The 17,675-nt window shown below is 45.6% G+C and overlaps 1 protein-coding gene across 1 annotated transcript in view; it reads right to left on the reverse strand.

Moving 5' to 3' along the window:
- Srebf2 (sterol regulatory element binding transcription factor 2) overlaps nt 1-17,434 on the reverse strand; it is a 59,495-nt gene extending 42,061 nt beyond the window's left edge. Inside the window, exon 1 of the mRNA XM_059247976.1 lies at nt 17,171-17,434. Within this exon, the coding sequence (XP_059103959.1) occupies nt 17,171-17,258 (88 nt within the window). The 5' untranslated portion in view covers nt 17,259-17,434. The remainder of the gene's footprint in view (nt 1-17,170) is intronic.
- Between the last annotated feature and the right edge of the window lie 241 nt (nt 17,435-17,675).

Here is a 17,675-nt window from a genome sequence, read left to right on the forward strand (position 1 = left end):
TGTCTTGACATTCTACTTCAAACTACTTGCTGGCTTCTGCCAAGGGCTCCCCACCTCACACCAGTGATCTGCTAGCTCTTGAATACACAAGATTTCTTCTAGAAGAACCTAGGCTGGGGATATAGCTTAGTGGTACTGCAGCTGACCAAGAGAGAGAGAGGTCCCAGGTTCTATCCCAGCACTGACAACAAACCAAAGACCTAAGAGCCAGGTGTGTGGTGACACATGCTTATAATTCCAGCACTCAGGAGGGTGAGGCAGGAGTTTCAAAACAGCCTGGGATACACAGCAAGACTCTGTGAAAAACAAAATACAAAGGCTGGATCGGTAGTTAAGACCATAGGCTGCTCTTCTTAAGGATGGTTCCTGGGTTTGATTCCCAGCACCTACATGGTGGCTCACCATCTGCAACTTCAGTCTCAGAGCATTTGATGCCCTCTTCTGGCCTCTGTGGGTACCAGGTGTGTACATGGTGCACAGACACACATACAGCACACTTACATGCAGGCAAAACATTCACACACATAAAATAAAATAATCTTTTTAAAAAATAAGGAGGGCCTCCTGCACGATCTTTCCATAGGCCTAAGCAACCCCTAAACTCTTATAGTGGGAAAAAAAAATGAGGGCCGGCAAGATGATCCAGTGAGTAGAGAGGCGCAGCACCAAGTCTGATGAGCCGAGCTGACCCCTGGAATGCGTGTGGTGGATGGGGACAATTGACACCAGCAGGTTGTCCTGTGGCCTCCATGTGTGCCTTTCACATAAAAAAGTAGGTAAGTCATTAAAAAAAAAAAAAAAAACCATTACACTATTTATGTCTAAAAGCAAATTTTATTTTTTATTTAGAAAGCATATTTATATTTTATTGAAATGTATAGGAGGTGACTACAACTGTAGTCATATTCATCTATATTAAGTTTATGTGATAATATAATAGTTACAACTGACTGCTGCCCCCTCCCTTTTTTGGTGTGTGTAGGGTATTGAGATAGGGTCTCATGTATCCTAGGTTAGTCTTGAACTCCTGATTCTCCTGCCCCCACTTCCTGAGTACTAAGATTACAGGCATGTGTCACTATGCCTGGTTTCCAAAATGCCCATTTATTTATTTATTTATTGGTTTTTTGTTTGTTTGTTTGTTTTGAGACAAGGTGTCTCTTGTTAATGGCTGTCCTAGAAACTGCTCTGTAGACCAGGCTAGCCTCAAACTCAGAGAGATCCCGGGCCTCTGTCTCCTGATGAGTGCTGGGGTGAAAGGCATCCACCACTACACCTGGCTCCCAAATATGTCTTAATACTTTATGAATCACAACTTGGGAAAAAGATGCAATCCAGACCTGAGTGACAATAGAGAAAAAAATGAAGGTGTTAGAAGGCACTTCGGAAATAATTCACAGACTGCTTTCAATATTGATTTAAATGTCAATGGAAGAGATCTGGGGACTGAGCTCAGCTAACCCTAGGGTTCCATCTTCTGCTGTGGGATGGTCTGTATGTCAAGTGTGTTGCTGATTGGTCAATAAATAAATCACTGATTGGCCAGTGGCTAGGCAGGAAGTATAGGCAGGACAAGGAGGAGAATAAAGCTGGGAAGTGGAAGGCTGAGTCAGAGACACTGCCAGCCGCCACGATGACAAACAGCATTGTGAAGATGCCGGTAAGCCACGAGCCACGTGGCAAGGTTTAGATTAATGGAAATGGATTAATTTAAGCTGTAAGAACAGTTAGCAAGAAGCCTGGTACGGCCATACAGTTTGTAACCAATATAAGTCTCTGTGTTTATTTGGTTGGGTCTGAGCGGCTGTGGGAAAGGCAGGTGAGAGAGATTTGCCCTGACTGTGGGCCAGGCAGGAAAACTCTAGCTACAATCTTCAGCATCATAAACACACACACACACACACACACACACACACACACACACACACACACACACCCCAAGCTATCTGAAGAACATCCACCTTAGGTAAGTACGTTTATAACTGACTCATGGAGGGAAACAGGGAAGAGATAGTCTTACCTGGTTGTTTGTAGCTTTTTTTATAGGTATACTTTTCTATCCAAATTCTCACTCTATAAAGGAGATCTGCTTTGACAAGATATTCCTTCCAAGGCAGTGTCTCCTTAGCCCCTTCTGCTTTAATAAACAGCAAACCAAGAAAGACATGCATGGAATAAACATTCACTGAGATCCTATGACATGTCAGTCACAAAAGTAAATGCCTCCAAGAGGCAGATTCTGGTGGTGAAAGCCTGTGTAGACATGTTAGGGCCGGGCACAAAGCACAGGGACTGTAAAAAGGGGTCTGCTGCCTGAAAAGATGTTGCATTTTCGCTGCTGTTTCTTTACCTGTGTTTGTGCAAAGTAGAAACGTGGTTTTAAATACTGGAAAACAACTTCATTAGCACTGCCACTGCTGTTTCCCTGTAAACCTTGTTAGGCACTTTCACACACATTGTTATATAATCTTCAACATCACCCCATGAGGTTCCGCTTTCAAGTGTTGGCGTGTAAGGCATTTTACATACTGCCTGGCTCTGAAGTGCTTAAATGTGGAGTTGACTGTGCCTAAGAAAACAAGTTCAAGTCCAAAGAGGAGTTTTGCACATAGTCTCAAGCATATAAATGAGAAGAGAGATAGATGGGGTGGAGATGTCCTGCTTTTCCCCCACAAGCATCCTACTGTAGAAGTTATCCCCATAAACATACACAGTGTGGTTTTCCTTAAGAACTCCCTCCCTAAGACTGCCCCATCTCACAGTAGCGGGATTCTAGAATGTTTCATGGGAGTTCCCACCCATATAAGAACCCTATGCAGGCACTCTAGTTCTTACCTAAGGCTGTGAGGAGACACCAGACTCTTGGCACCCCATGTTTCAAGGGCTGTCCCCATGATGTTCCACGTATTACTTTGATATGTCTCTACTCTGAATACAGCAATCCAGAAGAAATGGCTCTGGGCTGATTAGTAAGTGTAGTAACAAACCCAGCATGACAGCACCCCACTGAACACTTGGCATGGATTTCCTTGTGTGATCTCTACAATACTTGGAGATAGGTGCTGCCATCACCCCCTCTCTGACAAGGAAACAAGGCATAGAGGTTAAGCAACTTGACCACAGTCACACAACCTGCAGGTAGTGGAGCTGGGACTTAACATCAAGCGCAGTCACTGCACAACTGCTCTGTTTCCATCATCACACGGATCGCAGCAAACCAAGTCTGGTAGCAGATGGACAGGGCAGCTACTCAATGAGTGCTTCGTTGATGAGTGAGCAGAGTGAACACCCAAGCTCGGGAAAGAAAGGACGAGTCATCCTCTCAGGCCTTTCCTGTCTTTCCTAGTTCATTATCTGTCCCCACCCTAGTGCTACACGGCTCTCTTTAATGCTCTTCAAACAGCAGAGTAAAAGTTGAGCAAGATGCTCAAGGAACTGATCCTACATAATTCTGTGCTCTAAGAGGGCCTCGTGTTTCACAATGACAGATGACCGGCTGTCAAAAAGTCAGTCACAAACCACTTCACCTGAATTGTGCTCTTGGGGGCAGAGTCCACAAAGCAAAGGACCTCAACCCCCATTGGTACTAAAACCATTAAGGAATGTAAGACACCAAGACTCTACAATTCACTATCATACTCTCAAATCTCCCTAAAACTAAGGCCAAAAATGTATGCAAAGTAGGTTATTAAATTACATACAAACATCCACTTGGTCTGTGATTTTTACTGTGTTGATAGCTTGGAGGATCTTATGTAAATGCCTCGTGTGAGACCCTGGACAGAGCAGACAAAAGCACTGAGCTGTGCATGGTGGCTCACAACTGTGATCTCAACATTCAGGCTAAGAGAGGATGATAACTGAAGACCAGCCTAGGACACAAAGAGAAACCTCATCATCTCAGAAGACAGGAAAATAAGAGAGAAGATTGAAAGAAGAAAGGAGACAGAAAAAAAGAAAAGTGCTGGTTCTCACCCTTCAATCTCAGAGATGCTCGCGGGTGTAGCTCAGTGCTTGCCTGGGATATATAAGGCCCTGGATTTAATCCCCCAGCATTTGGGAGACCCAAACAAGAGGCTTGTGAATTTGATGCCATTCTGTTGCAGTGAGACAGTGTCTAAAAGGGGGGAGGGCACGCTAGGGTTGTAGCTTAGTGCTATTAGTGGTAGAATGCTTGCCTGGCATGCTCAAGAAAATCTCAGCAAGGACAGAAACCCAACCAATTCCACAAACTTTAACGTAAGGGCGAACAGGCAAATAAATGCCTCAAAAAGAAAAGGCTGTCAGAGAATAAAGGACCAATCCACTGTGGGAGACTGAAAGCGAAACCTAGGATAAAAAGGGTTTTATGAGTTAAAGGATAGAAAAATGTTCAAAAAAAAGGGGAAAGTTTGAGGGGGAAAAACAACAACAACAACAAAACACAGCACCAGGAAATGTCCTGCAAGTTGTTAATACAGAGATTGTAGAAGGAAAGAGGGGCTGGATGGAGCTGCCTACAGATAAAATGTAAAAGGCCTTAATGCCATCATCACAGAGTAGAAGCACAGTGGACAGTTGCCATTCTTGTCTCATTTGCCCACCATCAGGTCAGGATCCCCCACGAACACCCTGATCTTCCTTTGGAGAATGCCCACCAGGCATGTCTTGACAAGGCTTCCTACAGTCAGCTCTGATTAAGGCATGCTCCTACCAGGGAACGACCCAGGAAAGTAGACAACAGGTCATAAGGATGGTGGGGTCCTAAGCAGGCTGCTGTTTAGCTTAACCATGGCTGGGCTCTGGTGCTGCTGAGCCTCTCTGGGTTCAAACCCATTTCCCAAGCCCAGCTTTCTAGAGGTTCTCTGGTCAATAAACATAATCCCCAAATAAATCTCGACTTTTTAGTTCAAGCTAGCCAGATAAAGAATACACTGACGCAAAGAAGAACCTGACCAAAACTGTTTGAGAAGGTTAACAGTTTATCAAGAATGGATCTGCTCACCGCCTCTTTCACAACTTGGCCCAAGTGACAAAGTACCTATGAAGACTTCCCTAAGTCCATTCCTTAGTGCTTTAAACATATGGAATTCTTCCTGGATGGTGCCTGTTACATTTTTTCCTTGTGAACAGTTAGATGTAAGCTTGTACTCTGAGTACAGAAATCCAAAAGAAAAAGCTCCCCCAAAACAGGGACTGTTTCATTAATTTCAAATATCCTCTAGCAGTGAGCTATGAATACACGGCATTCATTCATTGCAACTTCTGACCAGAGAAAAGGCTCCTAGACAACCAGGCTTCCTTCATCAGGACATCTCCCACCTCATACTCACAGGGCAAGGAAGAGGATGAATGGCACACTCTGCTCAACATAGAAAACTTTGTATAAATCATTTTCTTTCTCTTTTACAGAACCTCTATGGATGCCCATGAAAAATGGGGATAAAAATCAAGGATCAATCTCATAGCACTGTTAGGCAGATAAATGCTATCAGGAGGACTTTTGGGAAGTGTAAGGCCTCACAGGAATGTTAGCACTTAGGAAACAGCTTATTTCCCCTGAAGTTGTGGGATGGCAAGAGCCAGGGCTAGGCAGAAGGTTCAACAAGGCGGCTCCACACCTGGTTCAGCAGCTCAGAATTTCATCACCACTCCAAACCAGACCCTGAACCCAACAGACCTGTTCCCAGGCCAGATGAGAGAGTAAGATTGTGAGGGTCATTAGCAACTCCCAAGGCTAGAGAGATGCAGAAAGAGCCATCTTCCAGTCTGTGAGTCCTTCAGCGCTCGAAGGTTAGTTTCTAAGAGGAGTTTCACAGAGAGCTTTACCTTGAGGCCCAGGCTACTCTGCTATCCTCTAAAAATTTCCACCACATCAAAAAGTTTAACCCATGAGTCTTGTGGAGGAAAACTGAATGTTTCATACCACACTCTGACTGCTCCTGTGTCCCACCCAACATACTTACAAAAGCCCTTTCAAAAGAAAAAAAATAAACTTTCTAAAACTGTTCTAAAAAAAATCCTTGGTTCTAGAGTCAATCAAATTAAAGTTCATTCAATTCCTTTATTCTTAGTAGAGCCAAAAAAAAAAAAAAAGAGAGAGAGAGAAAAAAAATTAGTTCCTGGCCCCTCCAACTATGTGCTTTTAGCTCATCTCATCTTCAAGTACCCAAGATACAGATATCCCAACCCCTACCCTACACATAAAAGGAATGCACAGAAGAGCCAGGTGACCCAGATTAAGTCACTTCCCAGTGCCCAGGGATTAAGCACACGTTCACTGAAGGTGAAACTTAATAGGTAATCTAGCATCTCTCTAGTTTTGAATTCCATCACACTACTTTGCATCTGCAATCCAGAAGACTGCTTACATCAGACAGGCATGTGGCATGGACCAGAGGAAAAATACACAGGTTTTAGAACTGGACACATCTGGATTAAAGCTACCAACACACTGATTTCTAGCTGTGTGGCATAGGCCTCAGATCCTAAGTTACTGGAGAACTAGAGAAAAGATTTAAAACAAAATGTATTAGAAGACAACATAGTTCAGAGAGCAAATAGTGCCTGGAACTCAGGGCCAACACATTCATGTCATGGTATCGGGGGTTCTGTTTAACCTCTGACAGTGTCCCACTCCAGGGCATACTACAAAACGGATCCTCTGAAAAGGTTTGAACAGATGTGGTGCCGAGCACATGGTGACTGCTGCCTACATGTGATTTTAAAATGTGAAGATCAAAACGTAGATGTGATTACAGGGACAGTGTGCTGGTTAGTTTGCTGTTGGTTTTTGTCAATTTGACACAAGCTACAGTCACCTGGGCAAAAAGAACATCAAATGAAAAAATGTCTCCATCAGATTGCCTGTAAACCAATCTGTGGGCATTTTCTTGATTAATGTCATTGATTGTAATAATGATTAATGTGGAAGGACTCAACCCACTGTGGGTGGTACCACCCCTGGGCAGGTAGGCCTGGATCTTATAATAAAGCAGACTGGGAGTAAGCAGTACTCCTCCATGGCCTCCACTTCAGTTACTGCCTCCAGGTTCCTGCCTTGAATTCCTACCCTGACATCCCTCAGTGATTGACTGTGATCCAGGGGTGTGAGCAAAATAAACTCTTTCCTCTTCAAATTGCTTTTGGTTATGGGGTTTTATCACAGCAACAGAAAACAAACTAAGGCAGATGGCTAGTAACTAATAAGGAACAAAACAAGTCACATTTACCTGGAGAACATCAATGTCAATATCTACAATCAAGAACGAATAAATGGTCCTGGGTCAGCAAGATGGCTCAGTGGATAGAGGCACTTGCTACCAAGCCTGAAGAGCTGAGTTTGATAACCCTAGGGCCCCATGGTTGAACTAGAGAACCAACTGTGGAAGAAAACCAACTCTTCTAACCCCACACACATACTCCTAATACATGATATGTGATATGCCCCCTCCCACTAAATAAACAAATGAAATTAATCTTTTAAACAATTATATGCAATTTTATGTAAGCACAAAAAAAATAAAACACCATGGAAAACAGCTATCACTAGTTGCAGTCCAACCCTGCCCAAGAAATAAAGAGAAAGCTTGCCCCTAACCAGTTTAGAAAAACTACTAAAGCCAATTATTTTTTAGATAGGGTCTCACTATGCAAGCCCTGGATGGCCTGGAACCCATTCATACACCAGGCCGGCCTTGAACTCACAGAGACCCACTTGCTTCTGTCTCCTAAGTACTGGGATTAAAGGTGTGCACTAGCAAGCCCAACTTCAAGGCTGACCAAAACAAAACTTTTTAAAAACTTTAATTGTATATAAGTGTGTATCTGTATATGAGTATGTGCATACGAGTGGAGCAGGTTCCCTCAGAGGCCAGAAGAGGCCACCGGACTCCCCCAAACTCCCAGAGCTGAAATTACCAGCAGTTGAGGACTACCTGATATGGATTCTAGGAACCAAACTCAGGTCCTCTGTAAGAGCAGTACAGTCCTTAACTGCTGAGCCACCTCTCTAGGCCAGTGGTTTTCAACCTTCCTAATACTGTGACCCTTTAAAACAGTTCCTCATGCTGTGATGACTCCCAACCATAAAATGATTTTCAATGCTACTTCATAACCGTAATTTTGCTACTGATATGAATTATAACATAAATATCTGTGTTTTCATATGGTTGTAGGCAACCCCTGTGAAAGGGTTGTTCAACCCCTCCAAAGGGGTCATGACACACAGGTTAAGAACCATTGCTCTAGTCCTTCAAGAGAGATTTTTTTTTCTTAAATTAAAAGTATTATGAGAAAAAACACAAAAGGGCATTTCCTAAATTTAGAGATTATGGTGAAAAGTGGTCAGCCTGGCCTTGAACTCAGAGACCTGCCTGCCTGCCTCTCCCTCCTCCTGAGTGCTACCATACCTGTTTTTCTGTTTTGTTTTCCTTTTACAATGTGTGTATGTGTAGTGCTTGCAATATGGAGGTCAGGAGACAACTTGCAGAAGTCAGTTCTTTCCTTTTATCTTGGGGGTTCTGTGGATTGAATCAGGTCCTCCGGCAGCAAGCACCTTTACCTGCTAAGTCATATCACCTGTCTTTGCTTGTCTTTATAATAACAAGTTTAGCAGGAGGTAAAAGAAACTTAAAAAAGTTTTTTTTTTGAGATTTATTTGTATTTGTATGGATATCTGGCCTTCATTGCATGTATGTCTGTGGACCAGGTGTGTGCAGTAACCTCAGAAGCCAGAAGAGGATATTGATCTCTCAGAGCTGGATTTACATATGGTTTTTAGCCACGTGAGGGCTGGGAATTGAACCTTGGTCCTCTGGAAGAACAGTCAGTGCTCTTACCAGTGGATCAACTCTCCAGCTCAAATGTGATTACTTTTGAGGAAGTATAGTTTAGGGAGATTAGTAGACAGAGCAAAACTTTCCACAGTCCTGTTTTACACGTTTAAAATTTTGACCCATATAAATGCAGCACCTCCCTACCCTCCCCCCTCCAAAAAAAAAATAAAATAAAATAGTCACCACAGTAATTTGTAGCAATGGAAAAATTTGAAAAGTGAAAAGGCTACAGCTAGCAATGTGGACTCCAGCTCTTGACCTGCGATTCCTCTTTGGGTAACACACACTCATGACCTAACTCCAAAGTGACTTTCCCTAAGTGTTTGCAGCAAGAGCATTTACGCTAATGAGAGGTTACAAATAACAAAAATGTTCAACAGAGCCAGAGACATGCGAGTTGTCTATTTGGCTGGATTATACTCAATTATATACTATTATACTACAACTATTGCAACATATGGCGATCTGTGTGTGAAAATATGATAATTGTGTATATACTTTAAAAGTTCTAGCCGGGCGGTGGTGGCACACGCCTTTAATCTCAGCACTCGGGAGGCAGAGCCAGGCGGATCTCTGTGAGTTCGAGGCCAGCCTGGGCTACCAAGTGAGTTCCAGGAAAGGCGCAAAACTACACAGAGAAACCCTGTCTCGAAAAACAAAAACAAAAACAAAAACAAAAACAAACAAACAAACAAACAAACAAAAGTTCTGGCTAGCCGGGCAGTGGTGGTGCATGCCTTTAATCCCAGCACTCAGAAGGCAGAGACAGGTGGATCTCCATGAGTTCGAGGCCAGCCTGGTCTACAGAAGCAAGTTCCAGAACAGGCTCCAAAGCTACAGAGAAACTCTGTCTTGAAAAACCAAACAGTTCTGGCTAGCCTTTAATCCCTGCACTCTGAGGCAAGCAGATTTCTGAGTTCAAGGCCAGTCTGGTCTACAGAGCGAGCTCTAGGACAGCCAAGGCTACACAGAGAAACCTTGCCTCAAAAAACCCAAAACCAAACAAACAAGAGTGCAAAAGGATACAGACAATCTGATACTCAGGGGTTATTCTGTTGTTGCTGCTGGTTGTTGAGACAGGATCTTCTGTAGCCCAGCTAGCCTGGGACTGCAGAAGTAGGCCACCACACACTGCTTTATGTGGTGCTGAGGAATGAACCCCTAAACTATACACCCAGCCCCAGGAAATTCTAATTGATATAAAGTTGCTTGACTTTCCTTTTTCGGTACTAACTTAAGAACAAGACCTACTTGAGATAGAAGCAAAAACACATTTTTAAAAAAAGTATCAGGATCTTGAGCAGAGTATAAAAACTATAAAAAATTTAAAAAAAAAAACGGTTTTAAAGACTTCAATGAGAGACAGGCAATGCTCAAGAACATTACTAGCCCAAAGGCCTGGGTGTGAACACAGAGAATGTTTAACAAGGGAGAGGTCAAACAGGGAGAGGAGACACTCAAGAGGACTCTGGTCTGGTGGTCTGAGAAGCCCCAGAAAATATAACTAGATAAAACCAAGAACTAACTTAAGCATGTGGAAAATAAACAAACTGTGGACAACAGCAAGATTTCAAGAGCTTTCAGAAGAAAACTACAAAATCAAAATGGTGGGGCTGGGTTGTAGCTCAGTGTAGCCTGGTGGGCACAAAGACCTGAATTCAGTTCCCAGCACATCAATGGCAAAATGGGGATAGCAGTGTATGCCTTTATTACCATCACTATGGGATGGGGGAGTGGGGGTGTAGAAGCAGGGGGATATAAGTTCTAGGTAAGCTTGTGCTACACACTAGGATCAGAATTCTCCATAACTAGAAGCTAAAGCACAAGCAACCTCTTCAAAATTCCGATACCAACTCTGTCCTACATGCCCTGCACACCAGGTTTGTTACCTCAGCACTCTGATGGCCTAGCAAGAATATCACAAGCCCAGCCTGGGCTACAGAGCAAGACCTGGTCTCAAACATGTTATGTTTAGCTGGGGGTTGTGGTACATACCCTTAATCCCAGCACTCCCCTCTTCAACATAGTGAGTTCCAGGGCTGCACAATAAAACCTTGTATTTGAAAACAAAACAAACAAACAAAAAAAAATCCTGCCTAAAACTCTAAATTCAGCCAACAAACTATTAAGTTGGAGTGAGATTTGACTATATTTTTAAACAGGCCCGTCCTCAAAATTTGACCTCCAAGCCATGCCTGTGGTTCCAGGACTTCAGGTCAACCTCCAGTAGAGCCCTCAGATGGAAAGGGAGGGGTCCAAAGTCAGAAGTGAGCAGACCAGGGTTCAAACTGTGGCTGTACATCTGAGGCCATTCTGGGCTGCATTAAACTCAGTATCAAGCAACACCAAGGAAGCAAACACCGTCACCACCCCAAACCAAGAACCAGGAACAGGAACTTCAACATCACTCTGTAGGTTAGTTAAGGGTGGCTGACTTACCCAGAGATGGGCAAACAAAGGGCGGGCCCAAGAAACGAAAGAACTGACCGGGGAAACTAAGAAAGTGAGTGAGTGGATACAAACAACAACATGGATAGTCTACCGGAGAGAAATGAACACACATACCCACAGAAAACCACATGTTCTCAGTTGCTTCTCTCCTAATAGCCAAAAGGGAGAAAGAGCCCAAATGTCTGGCAGCTGACAAGTGAGTTAGTAAAATGAGCCGTACTGATACATTACACTGCAACATGGATGAATTTGAACATGTGCTAAGTGAAAGAAGCCACGGGCTCTGGCTCCATGTACATGAAATGTTTAGAACAGACAACTCATAAAGACAGGAAAGTAAAGCTGGGCTTAGTAGTGGCAGGCCTGCAACCCCAGCTATTCTGCAGGCTGAGACAGGTCATCCTGAGCAACTTAGTGAGTCCCTGTTTCAAAATGAAACGTAGAAATGAGGCTGGGAATACAGCTCAGTGGCAGAGTGGTTGCCTCACATGCCCAAGGCCCTGGGTGCAGTTTCCAGTTCTTCAGCCTCCTTCAGGGAGAACAGTTGCCTCTGCCTGCCCCTCACCCTTCCATTTTGGACTCCTGTTTGGGCCATCTAACTTTGGATCCCTCCCCTTCCACTTGACGGCTCTACCCCGGGTTGACTAGCTCCTGCCCAGCTCCTGGCTCCTTTTATGCCTTACCATCCTTGCTGCCCTCTGCAGCACTGTCCATCCTGCGCTGACTGCTCTTCGAGAAACTCACCTCTTCTTGTTACACTTCTATTACACTTCTCTTTCAACCATTCTAGTTCTCTTCTCCACTCCCAATCTCTACTGCCAGTTTTGACCTTTTGAATATGTTTCCCATTTCTACTCTGTGACTATTCCCCACTTAAGCCTATTTAAGACTAAATTTCATCATCTCCCCAGCAAGCTTTTCTAGTATAGCTATCTTCTAAGCTTCATCAAAGCCCCATGCTCAAGGCCTCAATGGAATCCTACAATTCCACCTATGCTCTGTCTTCAGGGCCAACCCTTCACAGAGGTCACACCCTCATGTGAACCTGGAAGTTTCTTACCGACAGAGTTGAAATTTTTTAACCTATGGTAAGAGTTATCTCTACTTTGTCATGCTCAACAGTTACCTTCCTAAAATTCCGCAAAAAAAAACCTGTATCTAGAACACAACTTAGTTCTAACTCACCTCTTGGATTTCATTCAATATTTTCTTACACATAATGTTAATTACAAAACATCTTTAGCAGCCTTTTATGTCTAAGGTAGCTTGGTTATTCTTTTATATGCTCATCAGTGCTGCTCCTGACAACTATTTTTAAAAGTTGATTAATTCATTTTTATGTATATGGGTGCTTTGCCTGCATATATATCTGTGTACTATAAGGGCATTGGACTTCCTAGAACTGGAGTTACAGATAGCTGTGAGCCACCATGTGGGTGCTGGGAATTGAACCTAATCCTCTGGAAGAGCAGCCAGTGCTCTTAACTGCTGAGCCATCTCTGCAGCCCTGACACCTATTTCTTTTGTGCCTAGCAAAAATCACCTTCTTGACTTTGCCTTTCCTAATCCCAGTGGAAGATTCTATCTTTCTGCCCTTATAAAACACTTGGCTGAGCCAGGCAGTGGTGGTGCACGCCTTTAACCCCAGCACTCAAGAGGCAGAAACAGGAGGATCTCTGAGTTTGAGGCTAGCCTGGTCTACTGAGTGAGTTCCTGGACAGCCAGGACTACACAGAGAAACCCTGTCTTGAACTCCACCCCCCACCCCCCAAAAAAGACAGCCCTGGCTGCTGTCAACAAGTACATCTTCAAAGACCCTACTCTGAAACACAAGCCAAGTGGGAGGCCAAGGTCAAGTTTGAGGAGAGATATACAAGATGTGCCAAAACGAGTGGTTCTTTTAGAAGTTTCGGTTTTAGGCCTTTGTCTCTCCATCATTAAAAATAAGAGGGACAAGACAGGCTTAGTAGCACATGCCTTTAATCTCAGTACCTGGAAGGCAAAGGCAGGCAATCTTGGTGAGTTTCAGGCTAGCCTGGTCTACATAGCAAGTTCCAGGCCAACCAAGGCTACAGAGTGAGAGACCCTGTCTCAAAAACAAACAGTTAATAAACAAGGAAACAGCTGATAAGGCAGAGAGAGCCAGTTCTCTCCAAGAGTGTGGATCCTGGAAGGTGGCCATGCTCCAGTGGACGGCAGGTCCTACACCTATGTGCATATGGGCAGCACTAATTGGACTAGTGAGTTATTCAAAAAAGAAAAAGAGTACATGAAGTTGGGAGGGAAATGTGGTGGGGAGGTTTGGGGAGAGTTTGGTGGATGGATATGATCAAAATACATTGTACACATGTATGGAATTCTCAAAAATAATTTTTTAAGAGGATGAGCCAGCAAGATGGCGCAGTGGGTAAGGGGGCATGCCGCCAAACGTGATCATGTGCGTTCAGTCCCCAGAACCTACATGGTAGAGGGAGACAAGAGGCTCTAAAAGGTGCCCTCTGCTCCCATACACTCAAACATGGGCACATGGGTGGGCAAATGCACACTCACAAACTGAATAAATAAATGTAAAAAATAAATAAGGTCTGGGGAAACGTCACACAAGTGTAAGGACCTGAGTTCAAATCCCAACAACCCACATGAAGTTAAGTATGGTAGGGCAAGTTTGCAATCTCAGTGCTCCTCCTTTGCCAAGATGGAAGGCAGAAAGAGGGGAATCCTTGGAAGGCTGGAGGCCAGAGAGTGTATGCAGTGTCAAACAAGAGAAAAGAGAGACCCTGTTTCAAAGAAGATGAAAGCCAAAATTGACACCTGAACTCAGACTCTACCCTCCACAAAAACACTATGGCACAGCTGTGGCTGGACTCACATGCACACACACAAAGAAAAAAGATAATGAAGCCAATGCTTAAAAACCTGGAGATTTCACATAAAAATCTAGACTTTGGCATTGCTTCAAAGAGAATGACATTTATATTCTAAGAGGCTTCACTCTGCTACCTAATCTAAACTAGGTTATCTCAGTACTCTCTATAAAATAGCCCCATTTCATTGTATAGTGTCCTGCTAAAATTGTTTATTTATTCTACTTTTTGGATAGTACTGGGGATTGAACCTAGGACCACATGTATGCTAAGCAAGAGATCTACTGTTGAGCTAGGCCCCCACTCCTCTTTTTACTTTTTATTTGAGATGAGGGTCTCACTAAATTGCTTGGGCTGGTCTTGGAACATGAGGCAACCCTTCTGCCTCAGCCTCTAAAGTAACTGAGATTGTAATTGTGTGCCACTATGCTCATTCACATTATGCTTGTCTTTGCAGGACTGGGTACTGAACCCAGGACTTTACACATTCCAAGCAAGTACCCTACTACAGAGCTATATTCCCAACTCACTGACCATTTATTTTATTCAAATGAACCAAAAACTTAAAGCTATGAGAAGAGACCCTATTGGTCTTAGACTCATAGCTCCAAAGAGGACTTCCTTGAGGCAGTGGGATCTCTAGGTTATAAATTACCCCCAATTACACACAAAAGTAAATGCATTCATATAATCTCTCTTCTTCCTCACCCTAGAAGCACATGGGCTGGTCACCTAACCTAATCCAATCCTGAAAACTAGACCTAATCGTTTAGTATCCCGTCCCAGGTATTCATACAGGCATTTTGGTGACACTTAGTGAACAGTCTCATTGTCCCAAGTGCTGTTCTAGGTGCAAAGAACTGTGGGAAGAAGAGGAAAAGTCCTTTCCCTTGTGGTGGTAACATGCTGAGGGGAACAGATGGGTTTCGAGGGACAATTCTGTCTCTAGACCTATGGCCTTTAGTCTGTCCAGCTGGTTCTTCTTGTCTTTTAAGGGTCAATGGTTGTCTCCTTGGTGAGATCTTCCTGGTAAATGAGCCTTTGGCCAGCTTCCTCACCCCTGACTTTCACTTACTGCCCTATGCAAACACAAGCTACTGTATGCTCAGCACTGTAGCCCTCACCTCCATCCCATATGGCCATAAAACACCATCTTTCTTATCTTCCATGGCTCCTTACAACTGAGATACCCAAGCCAGCGAATGAGTTATTGCTCTTGAAGCAAGGAAGCACTTCCCAAACTTGGCATAGAGGCCTATGAAACCACTGACCCATTGCTGTAGTTTCTAGACTATGCATTTAACAACCTATGAAGATAAAGTTACTATCAACCACTAGGTAACTTAACATACTGAAAATTACGACAAATAAAGGTCATTATAAAATATAAGTACAAAAAACCCATGAATTTCTTCTTGTGCCCCTAATAGTAGGCAGTTTTAGATCTACTTCTTACTGACTGGAACATTTGGGGAGCTAAGGAACAGTCCTGGGCTTCAGGCTCAGCACCCATGGGGGGAGGAGATGACTAGTGTAACAGTCATCTTTACCTGAAAGGGCTGTTATAAGGACTGAGAATGTGTGAGTGCTGAACACTGTGTCTTGTACCTGAGTGTTCAAAACACACTAGCTACCCTTGTGTTCCGAGAACTAACCCTCCCATTTGTTAACCTATCTTTGTGTTTAGCAATACTTAGTGGAAGAATCTGTGGTTAAAAGTGGAACTTCGATTACAGGGTCTTGTCACACTGCCTGGATGACCAGAATAAAAAGTAAGGGCAAACCAAGGGGGGGGGGGAATGATACAGGAAAGGGGCAAACACCTTTTTTCAAACAAATGTTGTCACTTCTTTCTTCTTACAGAAGAGAACCTTCTACCTGTTTCTTCATCTGCAAAATGAGGATGTAGCCAACAGATTTGCCTGCTAGGTTGTAGATTCTAGATGTAATAACACTCCAATAAACTGAGTCACTGCTTAAGAGTTCTGGACTCACTAAAGTAAGTGACCTTAGATAACACTCCTGTAAAACACGAGAATGATACCTATTTCACAGGACTGTGCAAGCAATAAATGAAATAACGCCAAGTATTTGGGACTGGGAATATCAAAAGAACCCAATTACTGACTAAATTACTAGCCTATTCATTGGACTTCAAATCCTCAAAGGTGGAGTGGAAAGAAACTAGTATTGGCTCAGGAGCTGAGAGAACCGGGCTTTGTTAACCAGCACGATGACCGCGGGCAAGTCTGGGACCCTCTCCAAACCTCCGTTCCCGCGGCCGAAAAGTGAGAGAACTGCCAGAGAGGATCCCTGGGCTCCTACCAGTTCGTCCACTTCGCCGTTAAGGCTGCCGAAACAAAGGCCACCCGCTCCCTAGTCTGCACCCGGGGGGGAGGGGGGGGCACAACTCAAAATTCTGGCTGCTCAACTCCCTTTGCGGGCCGACAGCAGGAGCGCCCGGGTCTCCAGCCGAGACCGCCGCCCCGCCGCCTCTGCCCGCTCCATCAGTAACTTGCTTTTGCAGCTGTTGCCCCAAGTTTTCCAGAGCGCCTGGAGCCACCCGGCTGGCTGTCCGTCAGTCGCGGAGAGAGCAGGGGCGTGGGGAGCCGAGCCTAAGAGCCCAGTCCGGGAAATCCCGAAGCCGCTCCAGCGGCCGGGCAGGGAGTGACAGGTGCGACGCCGGCGACGGAGACCGGACAAACCCGAGCGCGTGTGGGCGCGCGAGGGAGGCGGCCGCCTCGCTTCCTCCTCCGGCAGCGCTCGCGACGACCCCCCGCCCCTCCCAGCCCCGCTTCAGACCCCGCGGCGCCCAGGACTCCTCAGCCTCCGGGAGCCTCCTGCGCCGTGGCCCGGGCTCAGGCTTCGGAGCAAGGAAGAACCGGGCACCGCCGGGGGCAGCCCCGGCCGGTCCGCGCGGGTTCCTTCCCGCGCACGCCAGGGCGGTCGCGGGGTGGGCGCACGCGCACCCGCGAGCGCCGCCGTAACCCCTTCCTCCCCGCGCGCGCCCCCCCGCACGCCCACCCAGCCGCCACTCACCATCGATGTCCCCCAGAGTCAGCTCGTCGCCCAGCTCCGTGAGGGTGTCCATGGTCTCCAGACCGCCCAGCTCGCTGCTCTCGTCCATCGCCCAGCTTGGCGCAGAGTCGTCGTCTCCCCCCCCCACCCCCCTCCCCGTGAGGTCCGGCTCAGGGAGACGCGGAGGCGGTGCCGCCGCCACCGCCCATGACACCCGACGGCCCCCACCTGGTACCGCCTCACCGGCCCGTGCCAGCCGCCGCCATGTTTGAGCTGCGCCCCGACTCCACGGAAGGGGCGGGGCAGGATTTCCCCCCCGCCCCGGGCCGCGCCCACTGCGGCCCCGCCCCCAGCCCCCGCGCCTCCATGTTTGTTGTCAATGGGACCAGGCTCTGCTCAGCCAATCGGCGCGCCGAGCGGCTCGTGGGGTGATGGCGCGTCATCGATCAGCAGCTCAGATTTGCATAGCGGGACCCCGCCCCTCACGGCCTCCCCGCGCCCGCGGAGAGTAGCCGCCAGGCCCTCG

The sequence above is a fragment of the Peromyscus eremicus genome, chromosome 20 (genome assembly GCF_949786415.1).
Source record: "Peromyscus eremicus chromosome 20, PerEre_H2_v1, whole genome shotgun sequence".
Lineage (NCBI taxonomy): Eukaryota > Metazoa > Chordata > Mammalia > Rodentia > Cricetidae > Peromyscus > Peromyscus eremicus.